We start from the raw sequence: 25,490 nt of genomic DNA on the forward strand, positions 1-25,490 counted from the left end.
TGTTTTCTTTCTGTTGTGTGTCCTGTGATCTCAGTTGTGTTACTATTTTGCGTCACGGTGCTTTGGTTTCCTACAGCACGATGTGTGATTTTGAGGATGTTTTTTTTTTCTATACAAAACACTTCAAAACAAGAAAGAAGACATGGTTCTTGTAGTTCTTCTTTTCCTCTTGGAGAGACTGTATTGGATGTGTCTCATATGTCTGGAAGTAACAGTTACTCCATGTATTGAGTCGCAGTGTTATATGGAAAGAGAGAAAATGTGATAAAGAGCTAGAAAGAGAGGAGGGGCAGTAGCAAACAGTTGTCTTTTCCTGTTTATACATCATAGCACAGCAACGGATGTAGCAGGATTAGCGGGAACCTGAATTGTACACATAAAGTAAGATTTTTATAGCCAATATTACAATATTTATTATTATTATTGTTGTTGTTTTGTTGTTTCCGCTTACTTGCTTGTTGAAACAGTATAATATATATATATATAACGATACATTTATTTACTAATATGGTACTAATATAATACTAATATTTAATGATAGTCTAAAACACTATAAGTGTAAAAAATACCGCTCGTTGCCTCGTGTTCAGTAATCAATAATTGCTTGTCTAATAAAATGAGTGAGATAAAGAAAGTGAAAGAGATCTAGTTATGATTTAAAGTGAGTGGTCATTATTTTGGGAGCACCGGGCGTGTCGTTCTCACGCTCACGCAAACCCTGGAATTCATGTGGGGTGGCTATTAGTGTTTTTGTTTTTTAAACTATAACTAACGCTACCAGGCCTCGGAGGCGTTGTGTGAGGTAACGTTAAGCCTTTTCAGATTGAATATTAGGACTGCTTATTTATTTATATTTCCTTGAAGGGAATGAAGTATTTTGCCAAAATCGTCGATAGACCACTTTGCTATGTGCTTTTGAATTGTAAACGCGTTAAACATAACTGTCGAACGTTGTATTTCACTCACAGAGAATCAGCGCGCTCGCGTGTTCCCCTCTCTCCAAAATACATGACACGACGGCTTAGTTTAATTTGTTGTTGTAAAGTTTTTATGTATTAGTATATTGTATACTTATAAAAAAGTAGGTAATTGTGAGTACATTTTGTTTTGACAAGTCGTGAAGTGTTAAAAGTTTGCCATATTGAGACATCTAAGTTAGCTGTTAGCATTATTCTTGCTTTTATCGAAGAAAAACAGTTCCTTGTATTATCACAGTATTGATAGTGTTCCCTGTATTAACTTTCCAGATTCTTCTAAATGACAACGTTAAACGCTGTGGAATACTGAAAGTTTTCTTGGCAGCTGGTTTTAAAAAGTGAACTCTGCTAATCAGTTAGCTACATAGCTAACTACGTTAGTAAGCAGAAGAAGAAGTGGGCTGAGCTTGTGAGCCATCTTATGATCTTGATAACTGAATGTTTATGTTTTCTTGTGAGTTGTCTCTGGGCCTTTAAAATGTTCGTAGGCCATATTTGATATTATAATCAAAAGAAACAGAACTGAAACATATTCAGTGGTTTTTCCGAATATCCTTTTGCAGTTGTTGGTACCAGTAGGCACATAATGCATATAATGAATTCACATCATAAACTATCATGATTACATAACACTTTAAACCGAGATGTTTAACCAGCTGTTTTTATTTGTAATTTAAGAGAATCCCGCTGTTTTTTGTGCGAAACATGTTTACAGACGTTTACTCTGAAGCAGATTCTCAGTAGAAACTGTTTCGGTTTCTGTATGCTGCACTTTATTGATAGGACATTTAATTGAAAACGTTTCAATAAGGAAGGGTTTTATTGATTATTATGTAGCATTTGTTTAATCATCAAGATTTAAGGTTGTGGATGAACAAGGTCAGTAGGTGCTGTATATGCAGTAAAGCAGGCTTTCACTAACATTTTTGGCAGCCCTTTGACCTAAATGTTTGCCAGCACTCCCTGAGATCTATATTTTAACAAGTTTATTTTAATAATTGAACTGCATATTAATGGTTCTCTGGTGTCAGTCAGTGGTCACATGACATGCAAGGAAACATAAAATATAAACTTTTTTATTTGTAAAAAAATTATTTCAGTTTTACATTTATTTATTTTTTTGCAGTTCCCTCACGAACCCCCAGTCTATAAAAATGTTTAAAATTTTACATGAATGAAAAGTACATTTTATATTTTTATTTGTATCACACACACACATTATAATTAAACTCTTGTGCAACTCACTCATTCTGAGGATGTGTTGTAATTTGGTTGACTTATAGGCCTAACACTTCTGGATATCTACATGTCATTTCTGCTTCTGTGTTAAATGTGTTATGTGTTAAAGGTCTCTGGATGTTTTACTGTGGTGATCTCAAATGTTCTTTCCCATTACGTTACAGAAGAAGATGCACTATTACAGATATGAAAATGCAGAGGTCAGCTGTTGGTATAAATACCTTATGTTCAGCTACAACATTATCTTTTGGGTAAGTTGATGTCATGAGAAATGTTTTATTTCAGTGTAAACAACACATAACAAACACCAACATTCCCTTCACTGCAAATCACATTTAAATGGCCATCCTTCCAGTTCTAACTTTAGATAATGTCTGCCCTGCCTATCTTTCTGCCACTCTTGCTCTGATAACATGATCTGTAGACCGGCCCCACATTTTATGTTTATTTGTTCCACTTAGTTTCACACTTTCTGACTATTTTTGCATTACTGGGTGGGTCATTTCACAGCAAGTGAACACCCACGGCTGAAAATATATATCTAGAGGAAAAATTCAGCATTATGACATTAGGTTTCCACGTCAACAGGAAACCAATTAACCCTTGCGTATTGTTGTAGTGGTTTGTGATGTCCTCTATAGGAAGCAAGGGAGGATTCTGACAGAACCACTTCTAACCATTATCCTGTTTTCAATAGTGAACATTGCTCCTGTGAAACGAGCATTGTTATTACTGCACAATGTGTTACGAAAATTTCATGACCTGTTTTAGATATGAACTATAAGTCTTATTTTCCTACTTTGAAATAAAGCTTTTTATCTTTAGTATGTTCATAAATTGTATACACTACTGTCCAAAAGTTTGGGGTCATTAAGATGTAGTTTGAAAGAAATGATTGGTACTTTGAAATTGTAGTGTATTTCAACTTTATTTTTGCAAACAGTATTGCTGTTGTCTAGTTTCTTGGCATTCTGTACATTAGGCATATCTCTAGTCATATTTAAACATCATCTGTTATTACCACACACTCAGTTGTTGCAGGTTTTGTTTTGTGCGACCTTGACTGTTCTGATGTAACTTTAAATTTTTCCATTTCTCCTAAATCTCTTTTGGTTCTTAGCTAGCTGGAACAGCATTCATTGCAATTGGCTTCTGGGCCTGGAGTGAAAAGGTAAGTAGACACTTCGAAACTTCCTCTATATATTATTACTGTATATATGTACATTATTCTTTATATAAATATATTTCTCTCTCTCTCTCTAAATATATATATATATATATATATATATATATATATACATATACTAGTTGTTTGATATTACCCAAAAATTTAGCGTCAAACTGCATAACCAACTACATATTCCACTGTTAAATGTAGGGCTGCATGATAAATCGCTTGTGGTATTTAATGCGCATCTTGTCAGTAAAGCCGGTTCTGTAATCAGCGGTAAATCTCCATCACCTGCACGCGTAAAGTAATGCGTTGATGAAAATTCTGATTTTATTCAAAGTCATTAAAAAAAGTAACTTTTGAATGCTAGACAGTATTTAACTGTTAAAACACTGAGTTATGTAGCTGTGAATGTGTTTTAGTGGCTCAGGCAAAAACAGCCAGTGAAATTGTTTGTTCCTTAATTTTCCCACAGGGTGTTTTATCAGATCTGACACAAGTTACACGTCTACATGGTTTTGACCCAGTTTGGGGGGTGCTTCTTGTGGGCACAGTCACGTTCATTTTGGGATTTGCTGGGTGTGTAGGAGCTCTCAGGGAAAACATCTGCCTCCTTAAGTTTGTAAGTACTCATACTTTAAATGTGATACTGAAACCATCACATATGCTGGTCAGTTCAAAATAAAGAATATTATTTGGCATGCCTTGCAGTGCTGAATCAGTACAAGATCAGAACTTTATGAAATGTTATGAAAATGAACAAATTCTATTTATACTGTCAAATGATGCTCTTTGATTTTTTCCCCTTGCTTATTGTGTTGCAGTTCTGTGGAGTCGTCGGCTTCATCTTTTTCATGGAGTTGACGGCTGCAGTGTTGGCGTTCGTGTTCCAGGGCCAAGTTAGGGAGTGGATCAATGATTTCTTCTTGGCTAATGTGAAGGCCTACAGGGACGACATTGACTTGCAGAACCTGATCGACTCTCTCCAGAAACTGGTAAGTCTGAGAGAGTTTTGAAGTATATACTAATTTTAAATAAAATAATGCTTTCTATTTACTCAACTTGCCAACCACATACTATATTATGTGTGAAATGGTTTCCATACAAAAAGTGTCTGTTTCTCTACTCGCTTTTCCATGTCTTTTCGCATATTCGGGCTTAAATAATTAATAAATGTTTAATTAACAAGCATTATTTACCCTGAACGAAACGAAGACATTTTTGAGCTGGTACTGGACCAATCGCTTTATATGTTTTGACAAATGTTTTACATTTTTAACGTATGTTTAAACGTATGTTTTTTTTCTTTCAAAGAATCATTGCTGTGGAGCTAAAGACCCCAACGACTGGAATCTAAATGAGTATTTTAACTGCTCAAACAGTAACCTCAGCAGAGAGAAATGTGGAGTGCCCTTCTCCTGCTGCATCAGTGACCCTGCTGTAGGTTATTCTCTTATTCACAGCAGCCCTCCACAGAAAAAAGATCTTTTCAGCATGCTGCACTGTCATAAAAATGCTGTTTAAAAGAACCCATTGTGCTTTAAAGTCAAAGGCCAAGGATGTGGAAGACTCCCTCTGCTAGTGGTGGCCTTGTACTCACTGCCTGTATGTGAAAGTGAGAGTAAGGAACTGATGACAGAATTTAGATTTTCCCATGAACTATCCTTTTAAAAGGCCGTTTCAGTTTGCAGTTGTCTTTATACTTTATAGTTTATACTGACCCTAATGCTTAATGCGTTGTCTCCTACGCACAGGTTATGAATTGCTTTGGTTTAAATGACTTAATGCATGGATTGTTTTCACTATCGTAAATTACTTTACAATGAATATTTATCTATAAACCTATGCCTTTTCCTTATAGGATACAGTGTTGAACACGCAGTGTGGATATGATGTTAGAAATCCTAACTCACTGCCGGTGAGTGCATTTGGAACCGTTTTACTAGAGACACAGTTATTTCATTATTTGCTAAATATCCATCAAATGTGAACGTTGTAGAGTGAGTTCTTGCTTCAGAGATTAAAATGAATTAAAACACTTTGAAAATGTAGTAAAAGGTTTTGAAATGAAAGTCAAGTTTCCAAGGTTCAGTTTCTCTGATGGCAGAACTAATCTCTGTCACGCACTGTTTTTATTTTTTTTTTAGAAGGACTGGAGTAAAACCATTTATGACACAGGATGCATAAATGCTTTGGAGCAGTGGCTGCCACGCAATATCTACATTGTGGCTGGAGTCTTCATAGTGATATCATTGCTACAGGTATGGGATGTACTTGAGAAAAAGAAAATAATTCATGGAAAACATATTTTACAGCTAGATGTCACCCTCTGATTTTGTTTTTTTAAAGAGCAACCAAAAAGCAAAACCACTTTCAAATTCTACACTAATTATGATCAGAGGTGGAAAGAGTACAAAAATATTCTACTCAAGTAAAAGTACCATTACATTAATGAAATTTTACTTAAGTACAAGTAAAAGTACCAGTCTAAAAATCTACTCAAGTAAAAGTAAAAAGTAGCTCATTTAAAATTTACTTACATTTTAACAGTGGGAGGGAGTCAAAATGGGACAGGCCAAGAGTGTCAAACTCAGTTCCTGGAGGGCCACAGTCCTGCACAGTTTAGATATAACCCTAATTAAACACACCTGATCCAGCTAATCTAATCATTTAGGTTTATTTGAAAACTACATGATATGTGTGCTGGAGCAGGGTTAGAACTAAACTCTGCAGGGCTACGGCCCCCCAGGAACTGAGTTTGACACCCCTGGGATAGGTCTATTAATCTCAAACTAGTTGTTTTTAATTAAAGGAATCAGTTATTTAGAATAATAAAACATTTGGGCTGTTACCAGGCAAATCAGTATCAACAAACTCATCTTTTAATGCAGAGGAAATGCAGAAGATTCATTGGAAGTGGCATTTAGATGTATAGGACAAGAATGCATTTAACCTGCAGTTACAAATGCATGAATAATGTTTAGATATACAAGACATAAAATGTTGAATACTCATTTGAAATGATAAGAAATTTATTATTTAAAAAAAATCAAAAGATACTTTAAATGTCACTGTCACGTTGCTCAGAGACGCAAAACTGTGCTTTGGTGGCTGTGTTTGGAATTATTTTCTGTTGTAGAAATAGAGCTAAAAAAGGCAATATGGTGTCTAAAACGCAAGTCTCTTAATTAACTTGTTTACTGAACTGTTATATATATGTATGTATGTATATATTCATGATGATATTTGGAGGAAAAGACGGCATTCTTTGTGTGATTTTGATTTAATATATGAAATTATATAAATATGTGAATTTTCTGCCCCTATATCTTCAATTTTGTGATCATTCTAAATGCATTTTAGGAGACTGAATCACACAGTGAAAGAACGCACTATAAATGCGCGCGCACATCATTAAAACAAAAAATATGATATTATCGCAGACGATATATATATATAGCACACTCCTCACCACTGTCTTTTTAGCTAATTTGTGCAAAACCTCTTGCTAAAATGTCAAAGCTTCATTTTAACCACCAATGCAACGATGCAATTATTTAGCTTACCTCTACATTCTTGCGAAGGGTTGATGTCTTGTCGAGATTTTATAAGCTGCTAGTTTGGTCTTCCTAGGCAAGTACAGCTTACACTGCATAATAGAGCATACATATGGCCAGGGGTTCACTTCATTTCCTTCGAGTTCAACTTCAGAATATGACAGGGTTTCGTTTTCAGCGGTGTCTGCACCACTAACGCCTGTTTTGACCGTCTGCATCTTTCTTGTGATTTTAGCGCCAGTTTGCCCTCCTGCCCTTTATTTACTGCCGTAGTTTCCAGGGAGCATTTCTTTTTTTTTTTTTTTTTTTTTTTTTACTCAGTAATTAATGTGTTTTAAAATTTAGCGAAGTACAATACTTTAAACAAAATATACTTAAGTAAAAGTAAAATTACAGATTTAAAAATTACTTTAAAAAGTATTAGTACACAAAAAAGCTACTCAATTACAGTAACGCGAGTAAATGTAATTCGTTACTTTCCACCTCTGATTATGATATAATCATTAGAATGCAGTTATAGATCCTGGAAAGAAAGTAACCATCTGCATTTCTACAGTAATGTGTCTTTAAAACTCAGTTTGTTGTGTGTTGTGTCTTGTCATTTTACTCTTAGATGGTGGGAATCTTTTTGGCGAGGACGTTGATTGGAGACATTGAAAAATACAAGTCTGATTATTAATTAAACACATTTATTATTAACACATTACTGAAAAGGAGCGAAGGGCAATGTTGGGAAAAATTTGGATCTGTTATTTGTGGAGAAGAGGACTCTAGAACATTCACTGGACCACCTTTTCAGAATTTCTATAAACCACATGTTGAATACGCAGCTGTCTAAGTTTACCTGGATACTGTCACATGTGTGCCTTGTCTCTTCAAGTTTACTCTTGGCCCACTCCCTATTTTTCTTTGAATAGATTTTTTTTTTTTAAATTTTCAAATCTTTTTTTTTATTTTTATAGGACTATAATTAACCAATCATTTGAGACCATTTCATTTTTGAGACCACTATTAACCAAGCTGGGTGTACATAGTGGCAACATAACCTACAAACTAACCTGAAATAATTGTAATGATGAGCACAAGCTAGAAAAAATGTAGGATGTTTTTAAGAAGTATGTTTATTTTTCCTTTAGATAAAAACCTATAAAAAAAAAGAAGAAAAAAAGATTGACAAGTCTCTTATAGTAAAATGTGTAATGAAAGAGAAAACATTTACGCAGTTTTAACTACAGTAAATACATATCCTAAAAGTTTGTTGTATCAGTAACATAATATTTTTGCAGTCAGATAGATGTTCTGCATTTAATGTCAACTTCAAAGGGTGCAGAAGAAAAATATCAGGATCTGAGACTAACTACTCGCATGTAAATGGAACAGAATTGAGAATGCATTTGGGTAGAAATCAAATGCCAGCAAGTCTAAAAGAGAAGTGAGCTGATCTATTTGGTCTTGCGTGATACAGATAAGATGAGTCAGTTTGTGATCTGTATTTAACCATAAGAAACTCATATACGCTATTACGTGTCCTGTTAGTATTCTTTTAACTGAATATCTTGCATTTAAGAGTCACCAAAGTTTGATGGTAGTTACCATATGGCTTATAATATACCAGTCAACACTGCCTTGAGATGCCAACATTTACCTCCTTTTTTCTACTCTTACTTGGTGACTTGTACAAAAATGCAGATTGTGCCTTTTCTCTGGCATTTGAAGATTTCATAAAATGTATTGTACCGTGTTTAAGCAATTAAACCCATGATTAGCATTTTTTATGAGTGTTCAAAGAAAATTTACTTTTTGTATTTTCAGTTGAAAATTTAAATGCCATTTCAGCACAAGTTACTTAAAATATGTAATATTAACAATATAACATTAACATGTCTTTACACTTAAATTATCCTTAACACAATATGCATTCTTACATAAATGCAAACACATTTTCTATAGCCCAAAGAAATTATATATATATATATATATATATATATATAAGCATTTTTTGCACTATTTTGTCCCTTTTTTTGGAGTGTCTGTCTGTGCCACTGTGTAATGTTAAAACTTAATTATTTACTAAATTGCAGTACACTTTCCCTGATCCTGCTGCAAGAGCCTCCTTTTTTGTTGAATTTAGATGTCATTTGTTGTTTTATATTTGATATCTTTGTAAATATTTTCAGAATTCTTTTCATAACTTTTATATTCAATAATAATAAAAATAATAAAAAGTTTGACATTATCAGCAACATTGTCATTTGTCTTCTAAAGGAATTATGCTGGTTGATGAAGTTCATACAATATTTGAGCTGATATGTATTATGTTGACAATGTTGACATTGCATTTTAAATCCAGATCCCATTCATATTTTAATGTAATTATTTAAAACTAGTTGTCAATTAACTTTCTTTTAAAGAATCTCATCAATTTGCACACATCACACACGCAGACAACTTAGTAAAGCTTAGTAAAGTTCTTGAGTTCAAGTCAACAATGTCTTATACTTACCACTGCATTTGTTCGATCAGAAATACACTAGAACAGTAAAATTATTTTATCCTGAGATGGCAAAGCCAAATTTTCCGCAGCCATTATAGTACAAGAAACATTTTTTTAATATTATAAAAGTTAAAAACAGCTGTACTGCTTGATATTTTATGGCAGCCATGATAATTTTTAGGAAAGAACTCAAACAATATCAATTTAATGTGTGTTTGCTGAATAAAAGGATTACATTCTTAAAAAAAAAAAGTCTTAATGACCCCAAACCTTGAATGGTAGAATGCTTAAAAAACACAATCATGTTCTTTATGTGCACAATTAATCATTGAAAATATAAAACAAATCTTTCAAAATGTAAAAACCTTCCCCCTTCAGAAACAACTTTACTTGGTGGCTGACAATTTTTTGTAATGCCCACAGGTTTTACAATCTGATCATATTTTACTTTTGAAATGCAGCATATCATAGAAGTAAAATGTTTTGCAAATATCTTTTCCCTCTGATATTTACAAAAAATCATTTTACAGATTCATTGTATTCATAAAAAAAAAAAAAACTATTCAAATAATAAAGTATTGTTTTGTTGTACCTCAAGTGTTGTAGAAGTATTGGAAAATTACTTTAGCAATTAAAAGCAGGGACGTTACCCCAGGGCTCTATTAGAAATTTGTCTGTAGCTTTAATCTTGGCTAGACTTTGGCAGGGAAAAACAACATAAACAATGTAGCCTAAAACTGGCTTTTAAAACTCTAACTTTGCTCTGGGTCATGACATCAGAGCTTCAGACTATCAGATCAGAAAGGCCCACTTCTTGAGAAAACCTGCAGTGCAGTACATTTACCACAACCCTTGTGTGACTTCTCAGCCCATGCAACTACTCTTATTAATAAGGTAGTGGCATTCTCTTATTCAAAGTGACTTGCAACACACTAACTACAAGCACAATCATTCTGGAGAAACATTAAGTGTCGTTCTCAATAGTGATAAAGCATAACTGGGATCTTGGTAACTTTGCCATTTCATGGTCATCTCTAAATTAGACTGAACATCTTTGACAATCTGTCCTAATAAAAAGTCCCATTATGGCCCAGATGGGAACATATACTGGGAACAAAAAGACCATTGATGTTCTGTAGGGTGATCTGCACATATTTTTCTGGGTCAGAAGAATAGAAAATCTGATTCCTTTCAGTGGAAGATACAGAACAACTACTGTATCTCCCTCATGGAAAAAGCTACAGCACAACTAAAGAATGGACTGAGGAAACAGCCTTTTCCTGTTGATGTTAAATCAGAATTTCCTTGTTTACACTTTCTTTGGATGCATTGTCTCAGTGCTCCCATTTCTTATTTATAGGTTTTTGCATCACGTCCTATTTTAAAGAACAGAAAATAATTTTATTTTCAGATACATTTATGCTTGCGCCACATGAATGCATTAATAATCTTCATAATATCTGTATTGATATTTTTACCAAGTTTAAAACCAGAATGTTTTATATTTTCATAAGAAAATCATAAAGGTCTAAACATTTCTACAAAATTTGTATAATCTGCTTCATTTAACACATTTTTACCATGTTTAAAACCAGAGTTCTACATATTTTCCTTAAAAATTAGCACTGAAAAAAAAAAGAATTGTTTCCATTAGGGGAGTGCTATATGACGATTTTTGATCGTGGACAATAAAAATGTCAACGATCTGGTTTGAAGAAATATCGTAGTTTCGTGTTACAGCGCACATGCATTCACAGCAGTGTTAACTCAGCGGTAGAGTTACTTTCTCATTATTGGCATGTGCTTTTAAATGTTTCATTTGCGTGCTGGTCTGACCTGTGCTTTTTCTGAGCGCCATATACACCCGAAGTGTGTCAAACAGTGCCTGATTATTGAATTAAGTTATCTTTTGTGCTAATACTGTCAAAACACACAAGGTTTACATGTAGACTCAGTTGGTTATGTCTAAAATGAAAGTAAACAGTTGAGAGAAAAACGTATACGTGCCTGAATATCAGATGCGTGAAGGTCGAAGAAAGAAACTCATTCAGGTTTAAAACCACTTTTGAGTGAGAAAATGGTCGTATAAAAATAAAACACTATGACAGAATTGACAGACAGCTGACAGCTGTTTTTTTTGGGTGAACTATACCTTTAACATTAATAAAACAACAAAACACAAAGAGAAAAATCACTCACTGCTCTTGTCTGAAGAATTATAACACAGTTGCTTTAGGAATCAGTTTATATAGTGTTTTATTTTTATATTTGTTCATTCAATTTCTTGAATGCTCCTGCTAAATACACCTATTTTACCTGAAAATAAAACTAGTTTGTTTTATTTGTATATTATGTGTAGCTGTAATGTGTATCTTTGTCATTCGTTTATCTTTGTTATTAAAAAATAAGAACAAAGATTTTTATCTTCACCCTCTTTGGCCTAAATATCTGCCATTCTTTTTTTTGTTACCTTGAAAGGCTTTGTCTTTATAATAGGGAAATTAATGCTCAGAAATAAAACCAACATGACAAAGAATTGTGATAAAATCGTGAATTGTGATTAAAAAAAATTATATATATTTTTTTTTTGGAAAAAGATTTTCCATATCGCTCACCCCTTCTTTCTGTTGAGGCCTGATCATAAGGCACTGTAACTCAGAGACAGAACATGGTTTATTTAGTTTATTTTTGACCTTGTTTTTGGAAATGCAGTGAAGACCATGCTACATTAGCTGCCCTGCAGAGATATATCTTTGAAGTCTTTAGCGTGTGAGGGGTCATGGGAAAATTCCTCCGAAGTCCGCAGAGGTCCCAGTCCACTTGCAGGCCTCCAGCAGCAGCCCTTTCCCTGCAGTTGTGATGACTTCCTCCTGGGAATCGACAGATCTTGCCATTATTCAGTGTACTGTGCATTCTAATACAATGAGTACAAGATTTGAAGTCTGATTTCTGATACCCAAATGGCTGAAAATCATCTTGTGCTAAAAGAGAGCATGTTATGTGTCATTTGATCTATTTTACATATTCCAACACATGTCAAATGTGACCTGCAATAGTGAGGGCAATCTTGTTTCAGGCACTGCTGTGTAAATCGGAGGTGCTTTTTTATTCGGTGATTGTCATTGAAATTTTTCTATCTGAGCTAAACCTGTTGATTTTTTTCATATATATGTAGACAGGTTCTCTACAGAGTTTTTTAATTTATTTTTACCAGATTGCAGAGGCGTGAAGCAGGAATGCTTGTTGATAGTTGTACAACATCCCCTGCATTTGCATGCAACTAATGTCAGAGATTTCACAGCTTTTGACTCCAACTTTGACAGCATTCCAGACAGAGAAATGCGTATTCATGGATACACAGGCTACACAGAATGCATATATGGCTTGTGGATATACCAAGGCAAGCTCTCAGTTATTGAAAGTTGCTCTAGTGCAGATTACATTATAGTGTTTGACTCAGAAATCAGCACTGACTCCTACAACCCGAATTCCGGAAAAGTTGGGACGTTTTTTAAATTTTAATAAAATGAAAACTAAAGGAATTTCAAATCACATGAGCCAATATTTTATTCACAATAGAACATAGATAACGTAGCAAATGTTTAAACTGAGAAATTTTACACTTTTATCCACTTAATTAGCTTAAAATTTAATGCCTGCTACAGGTCTCAAAAAAGTTGGCACGGGGGCAACAAATGGCTAAAAAAGCAAGCAGTTTTGAAAAGATTCAGCTGGGAGAACATCTAGTGATTAATTAAGTTAATTGATATCAGGTCTGTAACATGATTAGCTATAAAAGCTTTGTCTTAGAGAAGCAGAGTCTCTCAGAAGTAAAGATGGGCAGAGGCTCTCCAATCTGTGAAAGACTGCGTAAAAAAATTGTGGAAAACTTTAAAAACAATGTTCCTCAACGTCAAATTGCAAAGGCTTTGCAAATCTCATCATCTACAGTGCATAACATCATCAAAAGATTCAGAGAAACTGAAGAAATCTCTGTGCGTAAGGAACAAGGCCGGAGACCTTTATTGGATGCCCGTGGTCTTCGGGCTCTCAGACGACACTGCATCACTCATCGGCATGATTGTGTCAATGACATTACTAAATGGGCCCAGGAATACTTTCAGAAACCACTGTCGGTAAACACAATCCGCTGTGCCATCAGCAGATGCCAACTAAAGCTCTATCATGCAAAAAGGAAGCCATATGTGAACATGGTCCAGAAGCGCCATCGTGTCCTGTGGGCCAAGGCTATTTAAAATGGACTATTTCAAAGTGGAATAGTGTTTTATGGTTAGACGAGTCCAAATTTGACATTCTTGTTGGAAATCACGGACGCCGTGTCCTCCGGGCTAAAGAGGAGGGAGACCTTCCAGCATGTTATCAGCGTTCAGTTCAAAAGCCAGCATCTCTGATGGTATGGGGGTGCATAAGTGCATATGGTATGGGCAGCTTGCATGTTTTGGAAGGCTCTGTGAATGATGAAAGGTATATAAAGGTTTTAGAGCAACATATGCTTCCCTCCAAACAACGTCTATTTCAGGGAACGCCTTGTTTATTTCAGCAGGACAAGGCAAAACCACATACTGCAGCTTTAACAACAGCATGGCTTCGTCGTAGAAGAGTCCGGGTGCTAACCTGGCCTGCCTGCAGTCCAGATCTTTCACCTATAGAGAACATTTGGCGCATCATTAAACGAAAAATACGTCAAAGACGACCACGAACTCTTCAGCAGCTGGAAATCTATATAAGGCAAGAATGGGACCAAATTCCAACAGCAAAACTCCAGCAACTCATAGCCTCAATGCCCAGACGTCTTCAAACTGTTTTGAAAAGAAAAGGAGATGCTACACCATGGTAAACATGCCCCGTCCCAACTATTTTGAGACCTGTAGCAGAAATCAAAATTGAAATGAGCTCATTTTGACCAGTGACCAGACTTTAATCCTGATCATGCTGTCATGTATCTGGGCATCATCATTTATTTACTCCAAAATACATGTCCAAAGCATAATTATGTTTTTCATCACTGGCAAATGATAAGACAGTGTGCAAGTTTGTTTCATTTGATTGTAACTAACAAATGGCTTCAAGTCATTTCGGTTCAGATATAATGTATATTCAGTTTTAATTAATTAATAATAATAATAATAATAATAATAAAAAAACATAGTCTTGGAGTCATGATTTTGTTGTACTTGACATTCCTTGACCCTCATCTGGCCAGTTTCATTGAATGGAAAAGAGCAGTCTGAACATGCACCATAAAAGAAAGTCATATGGGCTTGAAAGCTGGAACAACATGATGGTGGGTAAATGATCACAGTATTTTCAGTTTTTGGTCTCAAAACGTACAGAGGAAAGAATGGTAGTAGGAAATAATGTAAAAAAGGCACAAACTTGCGCCATCTGCATGCATGAAAATCAACATTAACCCTATTTTCTAAATACATGTTACTGGCCTTATAGTGAATGATTCATCTCAACTCTTTTAAATGTATTTTGGTTGGTGTGGAGAAATGTTTTTATCTTTCGCAGTTTTGATGTAAAAATCCTTTTACCCATATGTCACACACTATTCTGCTCTCTTACTTTGTGGAAGTCAATGAGGTCAGCAAGGGTGGCATGCCAGATTTGGTCCACACCCAGAAAGCCATAATAGTCCCCAGAAGCATTGATAAGGAAATGCTTGAAACTGCTGGCTGTGCGATAGGACAGGGTGTAGCCCCATATCATCTCACTGACCAAAATAACATTTTTTTTGTTGATATTAACTGAGGCCGCTCTCAAACCCTGGCCTGTTTACTCTTGTGAAAAGGGCAAACAGGTCAGACACTTAATTGTGTTATTTGCAATGAAACTAAAATGTATTAGTTTAGTTTAAATGTATAGAATTTCATAATTGTCTTTGAAATATAGTTACAGTTGAATGTACTGACATTTATGAAAAACTAAATCTTTTAATTAAAACGTTTATGTGTGCTTAAATATATTGGTGTTTACACATTTGTAATTTAGTGTTTCAAATATATTTACTTTAAAATTAATACTGAATAACACTTCAGCTCTAATCAAGTACTTTACATCTGCCTTACCAGTAGTAGTTTGATGTTAGCACATCAAAATAAGTGATGTCTTTGAAGCACAAAAAAAGATTATTTAAAATTATAGAAAGAAAGTGGTAGCAGCAGTGTTGGTTTAAATCTACACCGTAGCTTGCGTATGTGTGTCAGTAAGAGTATGAATGAGTGTGCGTCTGTCCTCTTATCTAGACGTATCTATTCAGAAGCACACAGACTGATGTGTGGCCCACATTCCATTGGAATTTCCGACACTCACAAGCCTATTAATCTGCTCTCTTGTCATTTAAGCAGGAGTCACACACTGTTACCCATTCTAACATGACAAAGCTGCAGGACTCACGCCAGTAATTAGCCTAGCAAAGCCTATGAATTATTGAGCACTCCCCTTCAATTTCTCTCTAATGTCTGTCCATGTACAAGTAGATGCAGACACACACCACTGCTCTCCATCTGTTGTTCGGCTAGTTTCTGGTTTCAGAACAAGGGCTGCATATTCCACACTTCATTTATCTCTCCTTGTGGATCTGAGTGTCAGTGTGTACAAGAGGGTAAAAGGGCAGAGCTGGGCACAAGGGGCGCAAATGTCTGGGTTGCTAAAACTACTCATGTTTTCCACTTTCTTATGGAAAGCACTCATCAGCCACATTCTGCAGTTAATGTTGACATTGGCAAGCTATTCAAGTTGCACACAATTTAACAGGTGATCATGGATTTTAATGTATCATATCAGATAACAGTAGACACCTGAGAGGTCATTAATAAACCTTATCGTGGAACCATGGCGTGATAGCATTGCCATTCTGTTCATATCCTGCTTGTTTTGGTTTCTGCTCTTCAGTGAACCAAAGAATAAGCATCTCCCTGGAACTGGGCCATGGTGTTCGCACCCATGCATGGCTAATGGGAAAGAAAAGTACTTTTTTACCGAATTACAGAGTTCTTGATCTGGTGCATGATCCTATTGAAAAGACCAGCCTAAGATGGTTAGGTGGTCTTAGGTGGTCTCCCAGCCTGGTAAAAAAGACCATGGTTTACCTATATTAGAGAATGTAAGGCTGGGAGAGCAGCTGAAACAACTGAACACAGGCTTGGTCAGTCTGGGAGACCAGTTTAATCCAGATAAGACCTACAAACCACCTTAGGCTGGTCTAAAGCATTTCTGCAGGAATGTTATATTTGAATCATCAGTCGTTGTATATATTAGAGCGTTATAAAATTTCAATATCAGCTGATTGTATGTATTAAAAACATTGTTAAATGTTGTAATTTTGTGATGCCTAAACTTGACAAATGATTTTACCTTTTGTGTTTTATTAACAAAATGTGGATCACTTTGATCTATATTCAGTGTCACATACTATAGTTAATTACATTTACATTTTACATTTATTCATTTAGGGGACGCATTTATACAAAGCGACTTACAATTGCTATATATGTCAGAGGTCACACACCTCTGGAGCAACTAGGGGTTAAGTGTCTTGCTCAGGGACACATTGGTGTCTCACAGTGGATTCGAACCCAGATCTCTCACATCACAGGTATGTGTCTTATCCACTGCGCCAACACCACCCCGTTATATCACATATTCGAGGCCGGGCCTGGGATGGTCTTCATTGCTGGGAACAGGACTAACAGATGGTTCAATGAAAGTACTGTGGCTCCAGTAGGACTGATTCTGAAACTGGCCACACAGACCAGCAACATGGCCTTTCTCTTTATCTCGTAGGGACTGACGCTTATACTCATCTCTTGCCCAATGAGCCTTTCTTGTCTTCTCCTCATCAGCTGATTTGGAGCAACGTACTAAAAAGAAAGTAGAAAGAATAAATGGTCAGATGGAGAAAAAGTGATAAGAAAGGATAGATTGCATGCAACCCTGCTAGAAAAACCTTCATATATAACTTATATAATCCTTATACAAGCTTATATAACTGGTAAGTGTGTTTTGGAACATGGTAGCTGGTTTCTAGCTATAAGTTAGTCTGTCTTTGTTGCAATAAACTAGTTGCTTTACAGTTGTATACCAGGTATACCACTGACTAGTTATAACTATCGCTCTCTCTTTCTCTTTCTAAACATGGTGACTGGTATTTATCAGGTTATCAAGTATTTATTTGATACATTTTTTTATAAATTATAATTATTTAATTTACAGGCTGCAGAGATATTTTTTGGAGATGTTAAGAAGACACATACATAATCAAACAGAAAAAGATAAAAAATGTATATGAAGAAATAAAATCTTCACTCACATTGTTCCTCCCACTCTTTGTCACGTTGTTCACTTTTTTTTTGTTCTTGCTCAAGGGACATATATAGCTCCTTCGCTCTTTTTTTCCTCTGCACGTTTGAGCTCCTCTTCTTCCCTCTGCCTCTCCTCTTCCTTTTGTTTCTGTGTGAGTGTAACACATTTAGTTTTGTTTTTGTTTTGTTTTTTTGTGACAGAAAGAGAGAGAGAGTGTTGACAAATCATATGCACCTCAGTCCTTACTTAGCCTCAGTATGGTGTTCTAACTCTTTCAGCACTAATGAATTAGCACCAGTTGCTCATTAGCTGTGTTGAAATGGAAATCATTTGGTTGAATAATTAATCCTCTAGGACACTAACATGTGGCAGCATGATTGTTTGAGATACCTAAGCCGTGTAATTATTGGTATAAGGTAATTACCAATGAAGCATTATCTGAAAACAGACAGTCCTTGTCTAGACCACTAGAGTCCAAAAAGATGACTGCAGTTGAGGTCATGACAGTAGCTACGGAAAATATTGTTAATTCTGCTTAGTATGGAGATTTTTTCTTTGAGTTTGCTGACATAGTTGCTCTATATTGAAGTGTCTCCTCATATAACTGAAGCACATCTAACTAAGACTCAACTTTTGAGAGATCCCACCATTTTCTTTGTACTCTTCTCCTTAATTTGTGCCTCGGCAGTCTTTTTAAAGATTTCTTAAAGAGTATTGTGAGAGAAACACTTCAAAGTTTAATGACTCAGCACTTTCCAGTAAGAAGGATGATATGTAAGCTGTGATAAATGAACTCTTTAGTATTTGACAAGTTTCTTTAGAAGGTCTCATTACCATGCCACAAATCATGGCTAACCATCAAGACCTTTTTAGAAAACTGCAGTGAATATTGAAAAACGGTCATGCCACCACCCTTGTCTGCCCCGACTCCTACGTTTTGCAGTTTTTTTTCTTCCTCTTTGAAAAGATATTGCCATCAGCGCAGCTTCGTAATAACTAATCTTGCAGCATTGGAGATGCCTTAAGGATTTTATCTCCTCTTTAAGATGAATTGGCTTCTGCCCTCACTTTCCTACAGCCAAACTAATTCTTATTCTTAAAAAGCTGACATGTTTCTGACTTGCCAAAGTACCATGCATCTAGATTTTGGGTCAATGACATCATTTTAAAAAATGCATTAAAATACAAATTCACATATACAATGAATTTTTTTTTTTAAAATAAAGTTTGATATTTTTTGGGAGGCATAAATTACAAAAGCGTGATTCAACTACCTCAATGCTTATTAATGTTTGAATATTTTTTAATGTAATGAAGTCAAGTTATGTTATAAAGAGAACCCATTACCTAGGGAATTTAACCTTTATTACGACAAGGCAACTTAGTTCAGTTTGTAAAATGTCTTCATGAAACTAACATGAATACACAAGTAGATTTTTACTTGTGAGTAAACACAAGAGCTTTTTAATGTGTTTTAAAGCAATTTATTTAAAAAAAAAATTATAATAAGAATACTCCTATTCACTGTGCTCTTATTTGTCATTGACCCTTTTACACTTTAACATGACTTCTGCTTTTCACATCATCAACCAAAAGCAGCTCCGGCTCTGTACAATACATTTCCTGTTTCATTTAGCTTCCAACCTGGAAGCAACTAAGACTAACATGACAAAACAAAAGTACGTAGACTGTTTTGGAGAACTAAAAAAGCACTCAGCCGAGTTTTTGTTGTTGCTGCAGCATGTTACCCTCCTGTTGGTTTCAGATTGAGTATTGATTGCCTGGTTGTTCTCCTCATTGTTCCCTGTCTTTAAAAGGGAGGTCGAGAGAACAGAAGTACAGAGGGCCCACCTCCACATACTGCTGCCGTTCCACACACTTAGCCAAATAATTTACAGAGAGTTTGGAACGAATGTTAGGCCCTAAAGGTGGACATCACTGCAGGTCTCGTACAAGTAACTGATCACTTGGATTGTTTTGTGACTCCCACTGCTAAGTTAGTCCTTTAGAAGTTTGAGGGGTTTGTTGATCAATCACCTTTAATTCCTTTTCAGGAACTCGAGCTGCGTCGAGCGCCTTGGGGAACGTCCCTGACAAGACTGACTCTGAATATCGCGTGCAATCTGTCCAATGGAAGGGCGTGACGTCACGGGCGGGGCTTCCGCTTCGCGTCTGTCAGTAAGCGCTCTGTGTGTGCATGTCAAAAGTCTGTCCCGTTGGTCCTATTTATTGTTGTCTGTCTCTTAAGCATTAAAAAGATCGCTAGAACAGCTCAATATGCCTAAAGTTAAGGCTAAGACCAAACATGTTAAGGGCGATTCCAAGCCACATTACAGATTGTGTGTTCCTCCCTGCCCTCGCTACATTAGGAGTGGGGATACACACAATTTGTGTGTGGTTTGCCTGGGATCAAAGCACACTGAGTCGGCTCTCGAGGGGGCCGACTGTCCGCATTGTGATCGATTGCCAATGCGGATGCTTCGATCCCGGAGGGCTCTCTTCGAGGAGGGAGCCTTCACCAGCGTTCCCCGTGGTGCTGGCCCCGCTTCTGCCGAGGCAGAACGGCTGCTGCACTCGTGGGGTTTGCAGGTGGATCTGTCAGAGGGAATGGAGACGGGCCAGTCCTTATCTCCTTCCTCATCTGCCAGATCCGGCACCCAAACCCTGGGTTCGGAAGCACGCACGTCGGTTTCTTCCCCCCAGGGTGAGGGATCAGCTCTTCACCTCTCTTCCTCCGAGGAGGTCGATGTGGAGACTGTTGCTGGGGATTCGCCACCCCTGTCGCCCCAATATGAGGAGCTTTTGGAGGTGGTTACACGCGCAGTTGATAGATTAAAAATTGAATGGCCTGCTGAAAAACATTCTGAGCCACAGAGAAGCAAGTTAGATGAACGCTTTCCGCGGCCGAGGCAACCACCTCCACGTCGGAGCCTACCATTTTTTCCCGATCTCCACAACGAAATATCGAGATCGTGGAATCATCCATATTCGACCCGCCTCTTCGGCCCCGATTCACTATACTATGGCAACGTGATGGGGCTGGGGGAACGGGGTTATAGAGCGGTGCCACGGGTCGAACAGACGCTCGCGGGCTATCTGGTGCCCGGGTCGGCATCGTCTCTTAAGTCTCCGACGTTGCCCACCAAGCCTCTTAGGGTTACATCATCGCTGGTGGGCAAAGGTTATGTGGCAGCAGGTCAGGCTGGGGCTTGCCTTCACACTATGGCAGTCCTACAAGCATATCAGGCCGACCTGTTGGGAGATATCGACGACGGGGAGGGGATCAAGTCTGAAGATGTTGAAGAACTTAGAAAGACCGCTGATCTCTCCCTCCGCGCCACTAAAGAGACGCATTCTCGCACATATGGGGGAGCTGGGTTTGAGACTAAACACCAAGAAGAGTGTACTTTCTCCAGTTCAGAGAACCACCTATCTAGGCGTAGTGTGGAATTCGACCACGATGCAGGCACGTCTGTCTCCTGCTCGGATCGAGTCGATCCTCACATCAGTTGAGAGAGTCAAAGAAGGCCAGTCACTCACTGTCAAACAATGTGACGTCACGCCCTTCCGTTGGACAGATTGCACACGATATTCAGAGTCGGTCTCGTCAGGGACGTTCCCCAAAGCGCTTGACGCAGCGTCTCGTTCCCTCAAGGAACCAGGGTTACATTCGTAACCTTGTATATGTTCCTCCTCCTGTTTGGCTGCCTTCCTGTCCTCCCCTTATGAAACAAAAATTTATTTACACTATATTGGAAAATATCATGTAATGTATTAGGCATATATTCTTATATATGGGATTTAATATTTAATTTTTCCAATATATTGCAATATATTGAAAGCGGCAATCATTTGTATATTTTGCATATATTATATAATATATGTATCATCAATATATTATTAAATGTATTCAAATATATAATATATTAGAAAATAAAAAGGGAAAATAATATATTACAATATATCACAATATATTTTAAGAAATATATTGGTAAATATATTTTCCTTTCGTAAGGGTCAGCTTCTTCCTTTCATTTTCCTGCAACTAAGCGTGCTTTTTCCTTCATGATGGCATCTCTGAACTTTTGTTTTATTTCTTCTTCTTTCTTCCACCTTGGAAAATGCCAAAAAATAAGGTGGAAAATCTTTTAATGAACTAGGATTTGAAAATACTTTAAAAATAACCTACTTTCACGTCAGTGCACTTTCCTTTAATTTTTTTGTTTTCTTAGGCATATTTGGAAAAATTATGGACATGATTTTTCTGTATTAACAAAATAAAACTTATACTTCTACGTGGCACCCTGAAGCATGACACTAAACTGCTAAATCTCTATTTTAATGTTTTTTATTTTTTATGGAAATGCAACAAGTTTGTAATCTAGTCAGTTGATACAGACAGACATCATGGATTTGGTGTTGAGTTCACAATCCTCACCACAGCTCCTGGGCTTCTAGCTGAGCCTGTCGCCTGGTTCTCTCCTCCATCAGCTCTTTGACTATCATCTTGTATGTCCTGTCTCCAGGGATGTCCCCCGTCACCCAGACCCACACCTCACTATCTCTACCCTGCAGCCACTGAACACTCTTTCTTTTTTCTGGAGAGAGTGATAAAGTAATTTTGAGCTGTATATTACCTACAAAGGGACCATCCTAAACATCATGAAACTTCAGAAGTGAGTCTTCAACAGCAAATGCCCTGAGACAGTAACACAGTTCATACTTTATTTATATTGACTTATATGTGTTGGTTTTAGGAAGATATCTTAGGTAGTTGTGGTACAAATTACATTAAATCCAAGACATTTATAATGTTAATGATGACTATTTCTATATTTAACACATTTATTAAAAAAACAATATTGAGGTTTCTTTCAAACCTTGTGTAGAACGCAAGATGTTTGTCATGGGCTCATAATAAAGCACTTCAAACAGTTTCTGGAACAGCTCGCCCATCCACACCATTTTTGTTTCTATTCATTTACCATTCAGTTTTTATGTTCTTTTCCTCATTCTACCCTTTTCTTTTTAATTTGCCAGTATCACATGTTGTATTTTCATGAAAAGGCCAAAATCTCAGAGTCTTCAGATTCTAGATTTTCAAATAGTTGTATCTCGGCCAAATATTATCCTATCCTAATAAACCATACATCAAGCTTATTTATTCAGATGATGCATAAACCTCAATTAAAAACAATTGACACTTAAGACTGGTTTTGTGGTCCAGGGTCTCATATTTTCTCATCATCCTAGTCAAAAAAAAAAAAAAACCCCAACAGTCTTGTGACATCTTAACACTTGTTATCTACACAGAAAATCAATAGCTAGCATTCGTAAGCACTCTGTTGTCTGTTTTCCTAGGTCACTCTTTTTCTGCATTATTCATCTTACTGACCTGCTCTGGTTCCTTCAGATCCCTCTGGGTCCTGCCAGCATGGAGCTTCTCGCTGTGTCATGTAAGGGTCGAGCACAGTCAGGTGATTGCCAGTGAATGCAGCGGTGCAGTATAGTGTCTGCGTGATTGTATCTATGTTGTGAGAGAGAGAGAGAGAGAGAGAGAGAGAGAGAGAGAGAGAACGCTAATGTGATTAGAACCTCTCTGTTGTTCTATTTAGGGTTCATCTGGGCCATTGCTCTCTTCATTAAGTCTGTCTTCCTGTGGTACACGGCTAATGCCTTTGCAAGAGAGAGACTCTGAATTATTCTTTAAGCTATTTAAGATCATTTAATTCTGCTAACTATGCTGAGATTACATGTTTGGCATGAATTATTAATTTGTATCTGTACCTTCATTCCTTACATTTTATTTCTATCTATGTTAACTATCACCTTAAACACAGAGTAAACAAAGCAAACCCTTGTGACTTTGAGCTTCTATCTGTACATCTGGGGAAAAGACTGAAGGTGTGTTGGTGTATGTGAATAGTATCTTAGTGTTTTAATGTTCTTAGCTGGGCACCACAAACAGCCACATGGTGCATAATTCTCTCTCTCTCTCTCTCTCTCTCTCTCTTTCTCTCTCTCTCTCTCTCTCTCTCTTTCTGTTCTGTATCCTTCTGTGTCAAGATTATATTTCATTTTCAAAAGATCCTTGATTTTTTTCCCCGTACAGCCTTGAAGAATGTTAAGTTGTAGTGCATGTTCATGTAAGTATTTAGCTCTGATATATATATATATATATATATATATATATATATATATATATATATATATATATATATATATATATATATATATATATTTACTAATAATTTATTGTAATTGTATTTATAAAACATTATAGGCATATTACTGATTTGTTTGTCATGAAACTTTAAATAAATGTCATGAAACTTTGATTCATATACTGTAAAATTTCTACTTGTCTACTTTTTCATTTTCCATCTTTATGAATGTTATAAATGCAGACAACTTCAAACGAATACCAATACTTCCTGACAGGCAAAACTAAAAGTTTGGACCCTCACACTAGCGCTTTCCTCTTCAATACTTCTTAAAAAGTCAATTTATCTCCCAACAAGCTTAAGCCCCAGGCATCAAGACAGATTGTTTTAGGTCCTTTCTCAGCTGCAATGACACATGAGATATGGACTCGCAGAACTGAATGTGTGGGTGAGTGTGTTACACCATCTGTAGGTTTTATGTGTATGTATCACCAGAAGTGAATGGACAAAATCGATCAAATGCCTATAGACGTGATCCACTGGCACCAGAAGTTCTCAGTACGAGTAAGACCCCCTGTACTTTGGGATTTATGTCTAAACCCTCTTTTTTCTCCTTCAGAGGTTTCATGAAATTCCCATTATTAGCTTGTCTTAACTGATGGCTAAAAATATCATTTGGAAAAGTCAGCATGTCATTTTAAATACAATCGTCAGAAGTAAAAAAAAAAATCTATGCAAGGCTATAAACAAACTTTGATGTCACCACCATTAAACTTCCAACAACTTCAGTCTCTATTAAAAAAATTATAATATTATTCGCTTAAAGATATAATAGTTTGCAAGAGCTCAATTAAAACAAAATGAGGCTGCAAATGCAGACTAGTTAGTTCACTTGTTTGGTGTGATGATATTAATGTCACCGATAATCATTGTAGTCCCATTTAACCACTTGTCAGCAACTGACAAGACAAGTAAAAGCTTTTAAAAAAATCCAAAAGAGGTATAACATGAAATATCTTGAGCTTGTGTTAACCACAGACCTTATTTCAGGCTTCTAACCAAAAGCCCATTGAAAAACCCATTGACGTCAGGACGATGGAAACGGAAGTGCTAAAATGCTAACTTGTTCCCAGGTTTTGGCCTAATAAAATACATCATTCCTGTAGTACTCTATTCCCCTTGGACCTTAGCTCTATTTTTATGCTTTTGATAAATGCATACAGTGCCTGCACGCACTATAGTTATGTGAAAATAACAGACAGGGGGCAGTGTTGAGCTAAAGTTAAGCGAGCCATTAGAGATTACTTGGTATTTCAAAACAACACTAATCAAGAACAAGGCTTCCAAAAGGGAAGGACCAGTCAGAGCCAAGGCTGCCACAGCCTGTTTGGCACTGGTCTACGTTTCGGTCACAGTCTGCTGTCAGGCTTTGACTAATGGTGTCTGCCAGTCTCGTATTCACGCTCTCTCTTGCTCACTCTGTCCCCTGGCTCTGTTCTTTCTCCTTTATGTTGCTTTTTTCCTTCCAGTGACTTGTAACCCCTTTCTCCACACATTTCC

The 25,490-nt window shown here is 36.5% G+C and overlaps 1 protein-coding gene and 1 pseudogene across 2 annotated transcripts; one reads left to right on the forward strand and one right to left on the reverse strand.

Moving 5' to 3' along the window:
* Positions 1 to 262: 262 nt before the first annotated feature.
* Positions 263 to 8,717, forward strand: LOC132110769 (tetraspanin-14-like). Of its 2 annotated transcripts, none has more exons than XM_059517702.1 (9): positions 263 to 381; positions 2,381 to 2,467; positions 3,337 to 3,387; positions 3,863 to 4,009; positions 4,212 to 4,382; positions 4,702 to 4,827; positions 5,249 to 5,305; positions 5,538 to 5,648; positions 7,558 to 8,717. In XM_059517702.1, exons 2-9 carry the CDS (start codon positions 2,387 to 2,389, stop codon positions 7,621 to 7,623), a joined length of 810 nt encoding a protein of 269 aa, XP_059373685.1. In that variant the 5' UTR covers positions 263 to 381; positions 2,381 to 2,386; the 3' UTR covers positions 7,624 to 8,717. The 2 variants fall into 2 exon arrangements, with proteins under 2 accessions (XP_059373685.1, XP_059373684.1); XM_059517701.1 differs by lacking the exon at positions 263 to 381 and adding an exon at positions 672 to 802.
* An 8,377-nt stretch (positions 8,718 to 17,094) lies between these two features.
* LOC132110327 (SH2 domain-containing protein 4B-like) lies at positions 17,095 to 22,731 on the reverse strand (annotated as a pseudogene).
* Positions 22,732 to 25,490: the final 2,759 nt, after the last annotated feature.

The sequence above is a fragment of the Carassius carassius genome, chromosome 30 (assembly GCF_963082965.1).
Source record: "Carassius carassius chromosome 30, fCarCar2.1, whole genome shotgun sequence".
In the NCBI taxonomy this organism is placed as follows: domain Eukaryota; kingdom Metazoa; phylum Chordata; class Actinopteri; order Cypriniformes; family Cyprinidae; genus Carassius; species Carassius carassius.